General features: G+C 49.3%; 1 protein-coding gene across 14 annotated transcripts in view; it reads right to left on the reverse strand.

Moving 5' to 3' along the window:
- Positions 1–16179, reverse strand: part of UBAP2L (ubiquitin associated protein 2 like) — a 33032-nt gene that overhangs the window by 11834 nt on the left and 5019 nt on the right. For 3 of the 14 annotated variants that reach the window (XM_090050480.1, XM_090050482.1, XM_090050479.1), the window contains exons 3-13: positions 16036–16113; positions 14152–14262; positions 11049–11277; positions 10357–10452; positions 9582–9627; positions 9132–9244; positions 7269–7343; positions 3649–3701; positions 2096–2181; positions 1176–1347; positions 743–944 (exon numbers count right to left, since the gene is read on the reverse strand). In XM_090050480.1, coding sequence (XP_089906606.1) covers positions 743–944; positions 1176–1347; positions 2096–2181; positions 3649–3701; positions 7269–7343; positions 9132–9244; positions 9582–9627; positions 10357–10452; positions 11049–11277; positions 14152–14262; positions 16036–16113 — 1261 coding nt within the window. The remainder of the gene's footprint in view (positions 1–742; positions 945–1175; positions 1348–2095; positions 2182–3648; positions 3702–7268; positions 7344–9131; positions 9245–9581; positions 9628–10356; positions 10453–11048; positions 11278–14151; positions 14263–16035; positions 16114–16179) is intronic. The other 11 variants (XM_090050490.1, XM_090050488.1, XM_090050487.1 and 8 more) reach the window with 9 other exon arrangements.

Here is a 16179-nt window from a genome sequence, read left to right on the forward strand (position 1 = left end):
CTGAAGGGCCCAAGCGATGCCAACACTGGCTGCTGCAAGAACAGGGCTGAATTTTTCCACAGCTCAGATTTGAACAGGAGCCATTTCCCCAGTGCAAAAAACAAAACAGAGGCTGGAAGGAGCAGGATAATGCTCGATCACAGTGGAGCTCAGTGGCTTTTTGCTAACGGCCTGGCCTCAAAGCACATGAGAACCTGGACTGAAGGGCCCTCAGGCCATTCCTCCAGGCCAGATGTTTTGAGGCAAGGAAGTCACTGTATGGACATCGGTCTCTAGCATGAAAGATGCCTGGAAGTAGGTGGTTGTCTATTCAAGGGCCGCGCTAGGTCAGCAGCACACACCTCCAAGAGTGGCAAATATGCATGTATACTAGATCTACTGCACAAGACACCTCCTCTGCTTGGTGCTGAGGAGAATGCTCCTCTTTACTAAGGTAAGGCAGGGCTGCACACCCCACAGTGGTCTGACACCCCCAGTACCTGCAGCCATGCCAAGATTGATACCGGTGTTATGGGCACTCTGAATAGGCTAGTTTCTGCTGTTGGGGGCAGGAAAGGTGGAGGAAAAGACCTTGGCTTGGTGTGTGCTGAGTCTAACCTCTCTCCATCCAGAGGACAAGTAGATTTACATCCCCACAAAACCCAGCTCCCTGCGATCTCTCTGACAGCCTGGCTACGGTCTCTGAATAGCTCCAAAGCCTGCCACCCCAGCGGATTCCCTCCTGGCAGCAGTTGCGCCTTACCGTACTGCACGAGGGCTGAGGGCTGCGTTGTGGACCCCATGTCCCAGGAGGAGGCAGCGGTGCTCCCGCCTGGCTGGGTGTGCTGAGCCGCTAGCTGAGCCAAGGCCTGCGCGGTCTTGAACTGCTCCAGGAACTGCGAGCCTGTGGTGCTGCTGCCCTTGGCCTCCCCGACGTCTCCAAACCCTTTCCCCAGCATGCTCACCTGCGGTTACGACAGGGAAGGGGTAGGGGGCGGGGGTCACACTGTCTGCCCCAGCCTGGGGCTCTGGTCTCTAAGGACAAGCCTGGCCCCTCCCCACCTAACGAGGCAGCAGTGAGAAGTGCGCCTGTGCAAAGAGCAAGACTGAGGGTGGCAAGTTACCAAGCCCCAGGATCCACACGAAGAGAAGCAAGCAAGTCGCAACCAACCATGGACACAGGCTCACTCGCTTACCATGCTGTGATGAGAGAAGGTGTTCCCAGAGGTTGGTTGGGATAAAGCACTCTGTTTGGAATTGCTGAACACCAGAGGCTGGGCCAGGGAAGTGGCCTGTGATGAATCCAAGCTTGTCGACTCATTCTCCAGAGAAGAGGGGGTCTTTCCCAACAGCACTGCCAGGTCGATTCTGGGGGGGGAAAAAGGGAGAAGATGAGACCTAGGCTACTAAGACCTTCAGTGCCTTACTCTGGCTTCCTACCCCTGACATTACATCCTCAGAGCTCCACATTCCAGATAATTAGGCTAGATGACATGGATGTTAATGCACATGGTCTCCAGCAACCTCAAAGAACTCACTGATGTGACCTGCTCCCAGCATCTATTGCAGGCAGCTAAAAAAATCGAACAACTGGGCATAACAGCAGTTGCTGAGTGTCAAGACACAAGACAACTGCAGTGCTTGCCGACCATGCTGCTGGTCTGAAATGGCAATGCTGGACACGGCTGAGCGCAAGACATTTTCTACAGGAATGCATTTCAGTCGCATGAAAGGACCAAACTCCCTGAATATCTACGTGCCTTTTGGAAGAGCTCCCTGCCAACACCAAAAATTGCCTGCATGTCCTGTGAATCATCTCAGCATCTTCACTGAGGTCTGAGTCAGTCTAATGGACCAAGGTGCATGCCTTCCATTTAAAATCAATGGGAGATGTTAAGCCCCGAGAAAGATTCTCAGAAATCTGACAGCTGTTTTATACAGGATTTGCTGAACCCAGGGGAATGCAGAACCTCTTGGCTTCCAATGTCAAAGCCACGTTAGCAAAATGCCACTGCGATTTTTTTCAGTGACGGCTCAGGAGTGGAGTTGAGTTATCTCCTGTCTACAGACTGCCCCACTGATTTTGGGGAACAGCATTGTTAAACTGAGCCCTCACCTCTGTCCAGCTGTGATTGTTACATTCTCTGCAGGCAGAGGTACTGAGGACACATTGGAAGCAGTGAAGATCTTGGTCTCTGAAAGCTGGAAGACAGAAGAGGGGGGCAATCCAGAGTCAGGACCATGTGCCAGGGAGATTCCAAAGTCAAAGCAAAAACAAGGCACCTCAGGCTGGGGATTACTCTCCACTCGCAGCATCCCCCAAGAAACCAGCATGGGTTCCACACCCCAAACATGTAGCTTCAATCAGACCACATCTGACCACCCCAAAACCCCTGAACAATGCAGCATGCTTAAGAAGGTCTGTTCCTCATTTCTAACAACCCCCAAATCTCCAGGGATGCTGAGGAGTTGCAGAAGAGCCCAAACTGGAGACGTGCAGTCCCAACCAACAAAAGTCACTCCAGTGAGAAGTGATTTCTGCCAAAAGCCATGTGAAGGAAAGGCCACAGATCTGGTTTCACAGACAAGCCTGAAATTACCCAACTTAGACAAGGCATCTAGATGCTGGGCTGGGCAACAACAGGTTTGCTAAGGCAGAGCAGAGGATATGCTAAGCGAAGCCTCAAGGCGCAAGCTTACTTCTCCCTGGAGGCAAGGCAATCCAAGTACTCTGCAGGGCTGGGGCTAATTAGCAAATAAAGCATAGCCTGCCTCCTGCAGGGCAGGGAAGGACTGTTTCAGTTTTAAGTAACAGGAAGTTTTCTAGTGACCATGGCGTAATCCAGTCTGGAACACACCAGCATATGAACAGCTTTTATCCCAGAGTGAAACCTGAGAGCAGCTGCTAGCACCTTGATACTAATAGGCAATCAAAGAGCAGGAGCACAGGCCAGAGCGCTTAGCTCATGGGCAAAGAGCCTCAGGCTGGGAAGTGCAATACAAGAAGGGTACCAAGAGCAGCACAAGGTGGAGACCTAAGGTTGGCCTCAGCACAGCTAGGGGGCTGCTCTAACAGCAGCAGCGCTGCCTCCTTTCAGGCAGAGGAAAGCTCTTCCTTTGTTGTCAGATCCACAAAAGCTCAGGTACAGGGAAGCAAAAACCTGTAGAAACCCTGATTCTGCTGCCATTAATACCACAAGTCACTTCTTTGTCTCACACAGCACAGGGTCTGGCTCAATGCTGGGGGACATCAACCCCAGGTCAATGTGGGAGCCAAGGTGCCTCCAGAGCAGCAGAGGGGAGGCAGGGACATGGAAACAAGACAAGCCACAGACCAACACAAAATGGAAAACTCAGCCCTTCTGCAAAGCCACAGGACCCACAGCCTTGACAAGAAAGATGGGCTCCCCTCCCCAAGCCCCAGCAAGTATGTGGCCAACCAAAGGCAGAGCTCTCCCTGCTGTAGCACAGCTGAAGCTCTGGGGCAAACATCCCAGTGATTTCCAAGATGGAGCTTGACCAGCTTATGAAAAGGACCATGGCATGGGGTCCTCTGCAAATGGCAGGTGAGGTTACTTCTGCTGTCTGAGAGCAGGCCTTGCCACCTCCCCCCACACAGAAGGACAACCTGCTGAGAACATGGTGAGAAGGGGCTTGGAGAATACCTACATCTTCATTCCAGTCCTCTGTTCCCCATTCCTCTGTCGCTGTCCTCCATGCACCTAGAAGGATAGCAAGAGTTACACATGTGTACATGTGCAGGCGCATGCACACATCACAGTCCCACGCCTTTCACAAGCCAAGAAAGCACTGGGGGCACTGCAGGCAGCAGGGTGGGCACTTACTCACCAACCAGACAGGCTAGAGGCAAAGGAAGGCTGTGCAGACACGCCCCAACACCAAAGCAGGAACAGGGCTCCCCAGACTCCCCCTAAGCCCCTGCATTCTGAGCCGGCAGTTTTCTTGCTCCTTCCTCATGCTACACTGGCTGCATTTACTGCAAGCTGTTGCTCCTACAATCAGCCAGGTTAATTCCAGCAGCACAGGCCAAAACTGGCTCCAGATGTGGCTCTGCCAGCTTGTAAGGGGCCATGACCATGCAGCTATGACCGTATCAGGTGGGTTTTCTTAAACGGGAACCATCAAGTCAAGCTTAGCTCTAAGCTTCACTTTTGCCAAACTTTATTTTAAACAGCCCACAAATAACCAAGCAGTTTGCCGGGCTCTCATTTTTATTTTACCAATGTTTCCCTGCAGGATTCGAAATCCAACAGTCTGAATTAGCACGTGAGAATTCAAAAGCCAAATTTTCTGCTGCCCTAAAACTGATGCAAGGATTTTCTGCCCCCCATTTCAGAGAGATGCAGAAGGCGAGCACGCTGAAGTACTGCAGCACACAGTGCAGCGTTTCAGTTTCAAAACATCAAGGTGCAATTTGTAAAACATAGATATCCTTAAGAAAACCTGTCCTTAACCTGACTGCGTCACCTTCCAGCCAGTTCCAAGTCCCTCATTTCCACTGTATCAGTTTGAACCAAGCATCCTGAATGAAGCATGCTCATTTAAGTCTTTCAACCACAGAACTTTAAAGTTCTGGGGTGATGGGAGAAAAGGAGGAGCATTTCACATATGAAAAAAATCCATGGCAGAAAAGCTACCTATTTTTTGTTTTGCAGGTCATTTTTAGCCCATACACACCAGATTAAAAGCCACACAGCCAATGGGGTTAATTCTGGAGACATTTACAAAGCTAGGATGAGTTGGCATCAGCAATTGCAGCAGCTGGCAGGTTTAGCCTGGGTTGGGAAAGCTCTGTAGGTACAAAAGCATTTTAGGCCCCTGCTTTTACAGGGCATGGTCTGAGGGGAGCAGGTCCTTCTAGGTATGCTGCCTTTAAGTTTCCCAGTTCCAGAAATGCAGTTGCTTGGGAGCATCAAGGAAGTTACAGCAGAGCCTAATGAGCTGAGCCAATCTAAAGACCTTAGTGTCTAAACACTATTAGAAATACTAACATGAATACAATTTAATCCCTCTGATCCTTAACAGACCCAAAGCCCCTCACCCTTGAGGAATCCCCTTTGTCCCCCAGAAGGCAACAATCAGGCAGGGGAACCAAGTATGCGCTACACAGCTGGCTAGCTTTTTTGAAGCCAGCTTTCCCCATCTGCTCACTTGCTTGCACTCTCAGCAGCAGTGGGCTAGTTCCTTTCCAGCCTTTCAGGGACTGGAAGGTGCTCAGGTGCCTAGCTCCCTTACCCAGAGAGAGGAAGTGGAAAGTCGAGATACCTCTGTCAGATTGCAGGTTGGCAGAGCACAGCAGGAGGAGCTCAGGAGGGCATGTGCCAAGAGACACAGCACGGGACCCACTTTCATTTCCCCTCTTGTTTAAGTACAGCATTTTAGAAAAAGAAGGAAAAGCAGAGTAAAAGGCAAGCCCCATGAGGGATCACTGCCCACTGGAAGGGCTCTCCCTACTTTCCAGAACAGCTCCCAACTGATGCTTTGGGGGTGTCAAAGAGTAGCCCTGTCCTGTGTTTTTAATGCAGAGAAGGGGACAGAGAAAGAAGGATTGGCAGTAAGAAGCTGCCTGTCCTGGGGTTCTCCAGAAAGGGACCAAATAGCTCCCACCCTGCTTGGAGATGCTATGCCAGGAGCCCAGAGATGTTTGGCAAGGCCTGCAGGGAGCCTAGCTCTCAGCATTAACAGGAGGATGCAGCCTGTCCTGCTCAGAAAGGCCTTGATTGGGTAGTCTTCCCCCTCTGCCCCAGTGAGGAAGGTTCTTTCAGTCTCGCAGATATTCTCTCTTCAGAAGCATGCTGGTATGTGTGGGATGTTTTTGGGGCAGCTGAGAGCAATGACTGCAGCATCCAGAGGGGGAATCCAGAGATGGGACACGTGCTACAAACAGTGGACAGCCACTCTCCTTGGAGAGCTTCCAGACATGGAAGCCTTGGCACCTCAACTCTTCTGCTCCTAAGCACAGGGCAAAGGGCACTGTCCCTGTAACACTAACCTCCAAGTTAGCTGCACCCTGGACTGACTGGGAAGCCTGCAGATGAGATGCCTCGCGTAGCTGGATGGATACTCACTGCTTCAATTCAGAGGGGTGCCACTGGGCTCCAGGGAAAAGCTCTGCATCACTCCACACTGGCTGTGAACCACTTCATGGAATGCAAATCTAGATGTACCTCCCCACCACTGCATGGCAGATCTCCAACAGCCAGGCTCATGCTAACTACCTGTGTGCTACCCACTGCTCACACCAGCAGAGCTGGAGCTCCCTGTTCAGAGTCATCTCCCGGCTATTAAGGAACAGGCAAGTGTAAATTCAGTCTAGGGGGAAAATTGGGAAGAGAGATTCAAAGCCCACAGAATGGGAAAAGGAACTTAAAGCAAATCTCTGTTCAGATCCCCAAAGAATCCCTACCCCTGGGGCAGGCTGCAACTTTGAAGAGCACATGGGAGAAGCTAGGGCTTTACTTTCCATGACAGTTGCAAATTATTCATCCCTTGGAATCTTCCCATCAAGACTGGAGGCCTTTCTGGCAGAGAAGCTGAAGTCAGACCAGTTACCGGGCTGAATGCAGGAGAAAGAGGAGGATGCTCTGGGGCCAATGCTGTACTGTACATCAGGACTACATGTCTGAAGGGCACCTTCTGACCCTGGAGTTCAGGAAGGGCAAGAGCTAAGAAACAAAGCGACAAGGGTCTAAACCTCCTTCCATGGCTGCACATGTGGTTGGTATCTATGAACATTTCAATTTCAGGGCAAGCCCTTTCACAGGAAGAAGAGAAGTTGCACAGCAAAAGCACCCCAAAGAAGCTCATCAAGAAGCAGTTGTAAATGGAAGTAGAGTGCTGAGATAATTTAGCAGGACTAATTATCCCCTTATGAAACTTATGAAGAGGCCAAAGAGCCAATGGTAAAGGAAGCATGCAGCATTCAGAGAAAGCAGAGTCAGAACTTGGGAAAAACAGCAGGAGCCCAAGCTGCTAGCACTTCCTCATCCTGGGTAAGAGGTCGTGTATGGTTAGGGACCTGGATGCAGTGCTGCACGGAGTGCAGACAAACAGGGGCTGAAGCTGATGTTCACACAATCCACATGCCTTTGGGCTTCACTTGCCCAATTCATGTCAGGGGTCAGCATTAGTAAAAGCACAGTCAGAACAAACATCCAGTACTTGTCAACACGAACAAGTTGAGAGAGAGAAAAGAATGACATATCCACAGATATTTCAGTTTCTTAAAAAAAGCTATAGAGGAAAGGAATCCGGGGCAGTTTGTGCACCTGGATGTATCGTACCAGGAGCAGTGTCAAATTTTCGGGGATAATTTGCCCCCTCACCCCCAATGAAATCAAGTCCTGAAACAAAACAAAAAAAGAAAAGAAAGAACCAGTGACATTTTGGCTTGAGAAGTGAGAACGAGTTTCATTGCCCCTATGAACACCAGATACGTGGTACCTGTGGATACTGTTAATATAAAGAGACGCTCAAGGCTGCTACAATGGAAACCAGATGACCATGCATGACACTTGTGTTGGAATAGAGGAATTTCAGGGTAAGCTCAATGTGCACATTACAGCACAGAAGCAAACCTGGATCCCTTCACCTAGAGAGGAACAGTTTCTCACCCAAACCAAAAGAACATTTTTATCTACCCTTCCCAACAACCACCTGCTTCAAACACAAAAGCTGCAAGTTCCAAGTAAGTAGAACTGGAGCATTCCTATCCGGCTCTACTATCCTACATATTGCGATATAAGGACATCCCCTTGCCCCCCAAAGGTACAAATCCTCAATCCAGCCCCCTCACATTCAAGATTCATTGGCTATATGTCACTGAATCACCCACTGGAGTTACAATCTGCAAAAAAGCTCAGACAAACACCCATACACCATTTGTTTGATCTTGTTTTAGAGATGCCATCCCCGTCTTCTAAAACAGAACAAATTTAGGGTTGCATGGTACCCAGGCTTGTTAAAATGAACTGTATGGTTCTAAAGCTAGTTATACATGTATCCAAGAAATTATGGTAGCTACAGCATACTATTTATTATTAACCCATTCCTTGGGCAGGCAGCACGAAATCAGTAGCAAGCAACAGATTTTAATTTTTTTTTCTAAAATGGTCAAAAGTGATCCGATTTGCAAGGTGAGGAAAAAGCTTCACCAGGTCTCTAGAAGCCCAAAAGCTTGCATCTCCTGCCCCATAGCTATACAAGTTTGTCCAATACAAGATATACCCTCACCTCACAAATCTAGCTTTTCCCACATCCCTGGACCATCACAGTCCCACCATCACCACTACCAAAGAAGTTTTGCAGCTGACAAAAGCAGAGAGAAGGGCCAGTTGAAAATAGTCTCCAATTCTGAAGTGCAGTTGTAGCCACTTCTTATAACAAAAAATGCTGAGCTCACCTGATTACTCGGGGAAAGAACTGTGAAACTTGGAGACTGCTTCAGAAGACAACCTCCCCTCAAAACAGACCACTAAGTTTTAGTCAGAAAAAGGGGCCCATGAGACCATGCCGAGTCACTGCACGGCAAAACTGCATTCTCCGGAGTATCAAAAACCTACCCTCAATGTTTATATGAAAATGTCCTGTTCCATTTTTACGGTGCAAGAAAATGGCAAAGGCAAGGGGAAAAAAAATGTGGAGAGCCCCAAGAATAAAGAACTGGATAAAAAGGGAAGCAATGAGTATACAGTACTCTTAGGCCTGGTCTCTCCAATTAGATCTCACCTTGCAAACCATCTGGGCAAGAAAAATGATAGGAAGCATAGTGCTTCCATACCCAAATCAAGAGTAAGATGACATCTTAACTCAAAGGGCAGCTCACATACCATGCACAATGGAAAGTGGAATGGTCAGCCTTATTGATTACCAAGTGGCCTCTCTACAGGACACCCGTGAGTTTCTGACACTTACTGCCTGGTGTAGTCACCATAGCAGAGCAGTCATGACAATTCAATTGATAGTCTAAAAGTGTCTTACAGAATGCCAGCCCCAGAGGCAATGGACTCAGGTTGCTGAATTCCAGCCCTGAATCTACAGGTGGCTTTCCTCCACTCGGCCCACAAGACTGAGGGAGACTTGCAAGAAATCAAAGTCTGATTTAACGGGACTGAAGCATGGAGGTCACCTACTCGTGCCATCGTCGGGCTCAAAGCTGCCAGTGTTGTTCCACGTGTTGTTGTTGCTATTCCCATAGTTCTCCTCCGTACTGGCTGGCTCTGCGTAATCAGCTGGGTTGAACGTTCTGCAGCACAGATTAGGGGACCAGGTTTAGTTTTCCTCGCAACTGTTACAAGCGAAGATCAACTGCATTTAAATAAGGGCACTGCTGGAAGATTCCCAGCAGGCTCAACCCAACCCCCTTTACAGACAGGCTACAACTGACTTAGCTATTCCAAATGTACCTGAGTGCAATGCTATGCCGACATGGAAACAGATAAACCAGCATAAGTCAGTGGGGAATGACTGAAGCCATCATTCACTAACAAGATTACTATAGAGGCTTCCATATGCAGAGAGAAAAAAGAAAAAAATTGCAAGGAATTTCACGTTTCCTGTGCTTTGGATTCAGTGAAACTTACCCCATGCCTTGGGCAGAAAATCTTCCCCCCCGCCTTCCAGAGCCACCTGCAAGATACACAATGGTTCTTCATCGTATTTCTGCAGCTGAACAGGGGAGCCTTCTTTGCTGTGCATCACTGAAGCTAAGAGTTTACCAGCGCAGAGTTTCTAAGGCCCAAGTATCTTCCCGTCCTGATAAGATTTCAGACTGCTCCTTTATACGCACGTGACTAACCCCAGTTAGCTAGCAACATGATTAGTGATAAAAGATTCTGTCCACAAATTAGTTTCCCCATCTGTCACCAGGTAAAAGGTATCAGGCACTAGGTTCCAATTCCAATAGCATGTGTTCTCATCAGCAATTCCAAAGAGCTCAGGTTGTTTCATGGAGGGATTATTTTTGACAATGAGAGTTTTAAAACTAAAATCAAGTCGGTTCTGCTTATAGAGAACCAGTAAAGTTGCCCAGAGACAACCACAGGACTGGAAGCCCCCAGGTTCTGCTGCTAACGAGCCACCTGCCCAAGGTTACAATAACCACTTTTGTCTCAATTCTCCCCCTTCCTCCTCAGTAAGATGGGATATTTAACTACCAGGGATGGGGAAGGAGAAGAGCCAGGCAAAACCTCCAACAGGCTGAAAGCATGTACAGCGATACACAGGCACTAAGCAAGCTGTAGGTAGTAACTGCTCATGCATTGAAGTGCTGAAGCTAAGGCTCCCGTGTAGAAGCACCAAAGTAGAGATAGTGGTGCACCACCTCCTCCCCTCTGCCACCTGAAGCTGTCTCCATACCTCTGCCTCGTCCACGACCTCGTCTCCCTCTCTCTGTGCCTCTTCCAGAAGATCCTCCACTCTTACCACCATCCAGCCCATTCTCCTGGCCCCGAACTGAAAGACATGGACCATGACACTAAGACAGCTTCTAGCATCACTACAGGCTTGAGAAGGATGCAGGCCAAGTGAAATACATAACAGCCCTAGAGCATGCTGGCAGGAGAAACCCCATGCTACAGATGTCACAGCAGCTTATTTTGCTCACACTGGTGAAATGGAGTGGCCCTGGGCTGAATTATTTGCTCAGTGACCAAAGGGTCAAGGGCCATCTCATGGCAGCTGCACTAGCTTGGTAGCAGAGCACCAGAGAGGTCTGTGTATCTACAAGACAACACTTTTAGAGGCAGTGCCAGGGTCAGGAATATGCCAGGAACTTGTGTGCAGTGTGTGAAGGACACGTCTACACCACCTCCAGGCCATGCCAGGCTGCTCTGTGGTGAAGTATGGTGCCCCCAGGCTACAGACACCAAATCCAGAAATGGATGCTACAGTGCTGCAGGCACCTTAAAATGGCATGGGAGGAAATGCTCTGTCTTTGGGGTGCTACCGCACCATGCTGCATCTGTTCCCAGGCCTAACAAGTGCAGAATAGGCCTGCCCCGATTCCCGGTGGCACCGCCTAGCACAGGTTGGGGGTGGTGTACACGTGCCTGAAGTGTCCTCCCCTGTCCCAGGATAGTTACAGCTGCGACTGAAGTACGGGCTCATACACTCTCTCCCGCGGCTGGCGCCTCGGCCCCGCCTTGGTGGTCCGCCACGTCGCCGGCTGTAATCCCGATCCCTGTCCCGGTTCTCTTTGCTTTCTTCACTGGGTTCTGTTTGTCCACTCTCCTTCTGTCCCGAGACACCCTTCTTCTTACCAACCATTTCCCAGGAATGCTGAAGGAAAGAAGAGGGGCAAAGAGGTTAGCTGCTGGCTGATCAACACTGGAATTCAGGTTACATGGGGCACTGAACAACCTACAGAAAATGTAATGAGGGAGGCCAGAAAAAAAGGTTCCAAAAGAACAGGAAATAAGAGTTCATCTGCCTGCATTTACCCAGCTTCCTATAACAACCAGTGTCTCCCTCCTTCTCCGCAGCCAGAGCTTCTGCCATCTTGCCAGCCTTCAGTCATATGTTACCCAACCAAACCAGCAACATTCATTCTTTAAGTGAGAGACTGCACAAAGCTCTTGGACTGAGCCCCAAAGTTTTTCTGTTTGACCTCAAAACTGATTGTATGCTGCAATCAGGCAGGCTTATCCCACTGCTGGCCTGCAGACCAAGTGAGGAGGGTTCCAGGGACATATCCCTTAAATCACCATGCCTGTTGAGTATGAGTTCATTGCAGAGGCCAGTTTAAGTGGGCTGGCTCTTGCAAGGCAGAAAGCTGTTAGCTACAAACTGAAAGGAGAGCCACCACCTCCGGTCACATATATCACTCCTTAATCTCCCATGTGGAAGCTAGATTTGAATTCTCTGCACTAACCTAGATCCCTCCAAGGCAGAAAAAATATCACTTGGCAACATTCGAGGCAACAGAAACATCCTCTCAATAGCAGCAGGGTCTTCTAAAAAATCCCAGTGATCACTTCAGCTCCTCAGAAAGATCTGTGCTAGGTCACTTGTGGGATCAAAGGACTGTTACAAAATACCCTGTTACCTTGTTCATCTGAACAAGGCTGGGCTGTAAGAAGGACCTTACCTATGTTTTCATAAAGACAATGCTCAAGGGTGTCACTTGTCTAGACCCCAGGTCTAGAGGCAGTATCTACTAATCATGTTCACCATTAAACTTACACAAACCTTGCCAGGATCTGTCATTCCTACCACGCAGCCTTGCCTGGTTCTGGGGAACGCACAAGCATTGAACAAGGGAGCTCAAGTCACTCTGAAATAATTACAGCAAGTTAAATACACCATCAGTTCACCCCTGCTTCCCAGACACACTTGTCGCCAGCCCACAGTGGTTTCACACTGGCACTAACTGATGCTGCACACTGTTAGCATAATTAAGGCAGAGCCACAAGTCACTGACAAACACATGAAAATATGACTCAAAGCTAAAGGAACAACTGGTCTTGGATAGCAATGTGCAGAGATGGTGGCAAAAAAGCTTTCGGCACAAGCCACCTTCAAACCAGAGGTCTTTGCCACCAACTCCCACAGCCAACTGGCTCGGAAAGGACTTCAAGATAAGTTACTCTGCAGAGCAATTATAAACTACATCAAATCAAGCACCGCTGTCACCTCAACTCTTCTGTCCCCTGAAATGTGACAAGTCTCTTCTTATCTGTTTGGCTGAGGCCACCCCTCACTACTCTGAGGGTCCTGAGATAGGAACAAGTCTGAGCCATTAAAACAGGCATTTTTTCAGTGTCATCAGACAGCAATTGAGTTCTGACCAGAAGCAGCTCAGAAAGCTTTTGCCAATTGCAATGCAAATGACAGCCTAGCTCATAATGTTGCAGGTGGTAACCTGCAGGCCCCCTATGGCATTGCAGACTGAAATAGCTGGCATGGCAAGAGTTTTACTCTGCCAACATTGGTTCAGGCACTACCCAGCTACAGCACCGACCGTGTCCTGCATCCCATGCTGCTGAATGTCCCCATTGACCACAGAGAGGAAACACCAACACAAGGCTTCACGTGTGTCATCCTCACTACAATTTCCAGGGGCAGTTGCTCATTTAAGAAATTCAACTGCCCAGATTCTAACTGTCAGTTGCTTATCAGAAACTGCTCCTGGCAGGGATGCCAACACTTGCCTGTGAGAGGTTCTGATACTATCGTCTTTTACAGGGAACGCTCAACTAACCACTGCCTGATGAATGGGAAAGAGCTGAACCATAAAGGCATGTAGCTCGCTGAAGGCATGGAATCTAAACTAGGTAGGCTGCACATAGCTCATCACATGCCAAGACCAACAAGGGTCACTGGAGCCCAGGCTGCAGGACAGCTGCTATACAGAACACATCTGGCAGGTCCGCATGGTACTGGCTGGGCTCACATTAAGTAACTAAAGCAGCCATTCAAGGTCCTCAGGAAGTGACTTTCAGAGCCTCAGGCCCCTGAAGTCAAACAATCGCTTACCATCAGCCTTCCCATACCCAAAATGCCACAGGCAATCCCATGAGGCAAAGCCTTATATTCGCTGTGGTCCCAAGGGGTTCAACATCATCCACCTAGAGCTTTCCTTGACTGTATCAGGACTGAGGTCTGGCTGCCTTTGTCCCAAAGGAGGAGGACCCATGTTCCAAGATGCTCTGCAGGCAGCTCCCTGCAGGCAGACTTATTTCGAGGGTTTATTCAGGGCAGTAAGAGTACATGGGGAAGCTGGCATGTGTGCAGACCACAGGGATGAAATCCAGCTCAGCAGAGCACACTGCAAGTGGCAGCACTGGGCACTAGGGCCTGTGAGGGCATGCTACACAGCGTAAAGAACCCAAGCCATGACAGGCCAGTCAGCTACAAGGCTGCACTTAGCTAAGAGGTAAAAGCCCAGCACTGTAAACCACAAGACAGGAGGAACAGGAAAGAGTAGAGCATTTACCAGTCTTCACTTTCATCCTTTAAGCCTCTCCTAGGTCTGCACAAGCCACAGGCATATCAACCAGGCACAACCACCTACCAGGACCTGTATGCCCCAAATGAACAGACAGCAGATCTGTGCAGATAGCACTTGGAAAAATCACCTCCCCAACTCATGCTCTGGATACAGAGTCTTCACGGGGACACCCTTTTTCTATGAGTGGAAGGAGCCAGGCCTACCGTGTCCGGATTCCCCTCCAGCAGCACGTTGATGGCTCTGTTAACATCCCCGTTGCAGTCGTGCAGAGCAATCACACACTCATCCTGGTTTTTGCCCGTGATGTCAATCAGCTGTGGAGAAAATGACACCAGGAGCTCATTCCAAGCCCAGACAAGAGACAGGTCTTCTTTGACATACCCCAGGCTCCAGACCAAGGACACACTCCAGTCCTTGTGAGATTTACTAGAGGAGAGCAGATCACTGCAGCATCACAATTCAGTCCTCTCAAAACCAGGAATCCAAGCATTCCAAGTTGCGGGAGACAGAGGGGATATCTGGTCGACCACAAAGACTCTCCTGCACCGGGAGGGCCAGTTTAGATACAATGACTACTGTGGAACACTATTAACCTACTGGAGAGTATGCCTCTCCAGACCCCGAAAGAGCACATCACAGGATGAACCCACTGCTGTTGTTTAGTACACGTTAGGTGTTTACAGGCAATAGCTGATGCACAAAGTAGAAGACAAATTCAGACAAACCCAAAGACCACTGTCAAAGTTTAACACAGATTTATGGTTTGCAGCAGCCATGTCAACGCAACAAGCCCATGAGCAAAGACAAGCATTGCCCAAACACTTGCATTCCAAGTGCTGTTCTGGGAACTGCACTTGGCTCCATTCCTTGTACACACAAGACCACCTTACAGCCTCTCCCTATGCATCTACAAGTTTGTATTTTAGCAGGCAGCACAGCCAGCGAAGGGGCAAGCAGACTAGCGCACCAGCCACAGCTCAAAAGGAAGCGATGAAACACCAGATTTTAGGGATGAAAACAAAGCAGCCCAGAAATGCCTAGGCCAGGGTCACGGAGCAAGCCAGTAGAAGAGCCTGAAATAGCTTCCAAGTTCACAATCCTGTTCTAACTGGTGGATACAGTTGCTTCATCCATAGGCAAGATTATACTGAGCCCTGCAACACCTCCAGTTTAATGGAAGTGTTTCTGCTGAGCCAAGAAGCCATCACTACACATTCACATCTAAGCTCAAGGCCAACATGGCAACCAGCTGCAGCAGATCTGGCTGCTGTGTGGCTGAGCTAGTGAACTCTGGGCTTAAGTTGCAGCACCCAATACAGCTCCATAGCATCCACACATTCGCTTACAGAGGTGGAGGAAGCACCTCAGCCCCAGTGGGTCCAACTCAGGATAGCCCAGCGGAGCACAGCCTAAGCAAGCAGACAAAAGAGTAGACAGATGGAGCACCTCTGACAAGGTAGAGAGAAGCAGCAGCAGCAAGAAGAAACAATACAGCTTCTGCAGCTCACAGGTACAGGACAGGGAGGCATCCCCTGAGGCAGTCAATCAAGCTCCTGGCTTTCACAAGCAACCAAGCTCATGAGAAAAATGTTCCATCCCCTCAACCATTCTGACAGCCCTTCCCCAAATCTGCTCCCACCTAAACACATGGTTATTGGACAAGCAGGAATGCACTTAGCCTTCTAAATACAGCTCATGACAGCCAAGTGCCACCTATCACTTCCTCTGGCTTGCTGCAATGAGAGAAGCTTTCCTTGGTCTGTCCAACTGCAGACTCGTGCAGACACAGGCAGACTCAGCAGGCAAGCAGGCCTCCAGCTGCCAAGACTATCCAAGCTAGCTGCCCTCCTTCTCACTTCCCTCCAACCCTGCACCGCTAACCCACAGCCAGTTCCTGTAAATAGCCTAATTCAGTTACCACCATTCATCTGAGCCCCCGGCTCAACACAGCTGGCACTTCAGCTCCTGGAAACAAGACACGAGTAACAGAAAAGGCACCCCATTTCCACCCCCACAACCCAAACATTGGCTGTGCTCTAGCCAGAGACCCTGCATGCCCCGCAATCTGCCCATGTCCCCACACTCACTTGTTTCACCTTCTCCTCAAAGTCAGCGTCATTGTGGTCCGAAATCATCTGTGCAAGTCGAATCTGTTCCGCAGTAGCCTAAAGAGCAAAGGTGGAAGAGATGCAGGATTACAGCAGTGCTTTTCCAACCAGCCACTTTCCAAA

Source organism: Crocodylus siamensis, chromosome 6, assembly GCF_052110815.1.
Source record: "Crocodylus siamensis isolate JL-2025a chromosome 6, ASM5211081v1, whole genome shotgun sequence".
NCBI lineage: Eukaryota > Metazoa > Chordata > Crocodylia > Crocodylidae > Crocodylus > Crocodylus siamensis.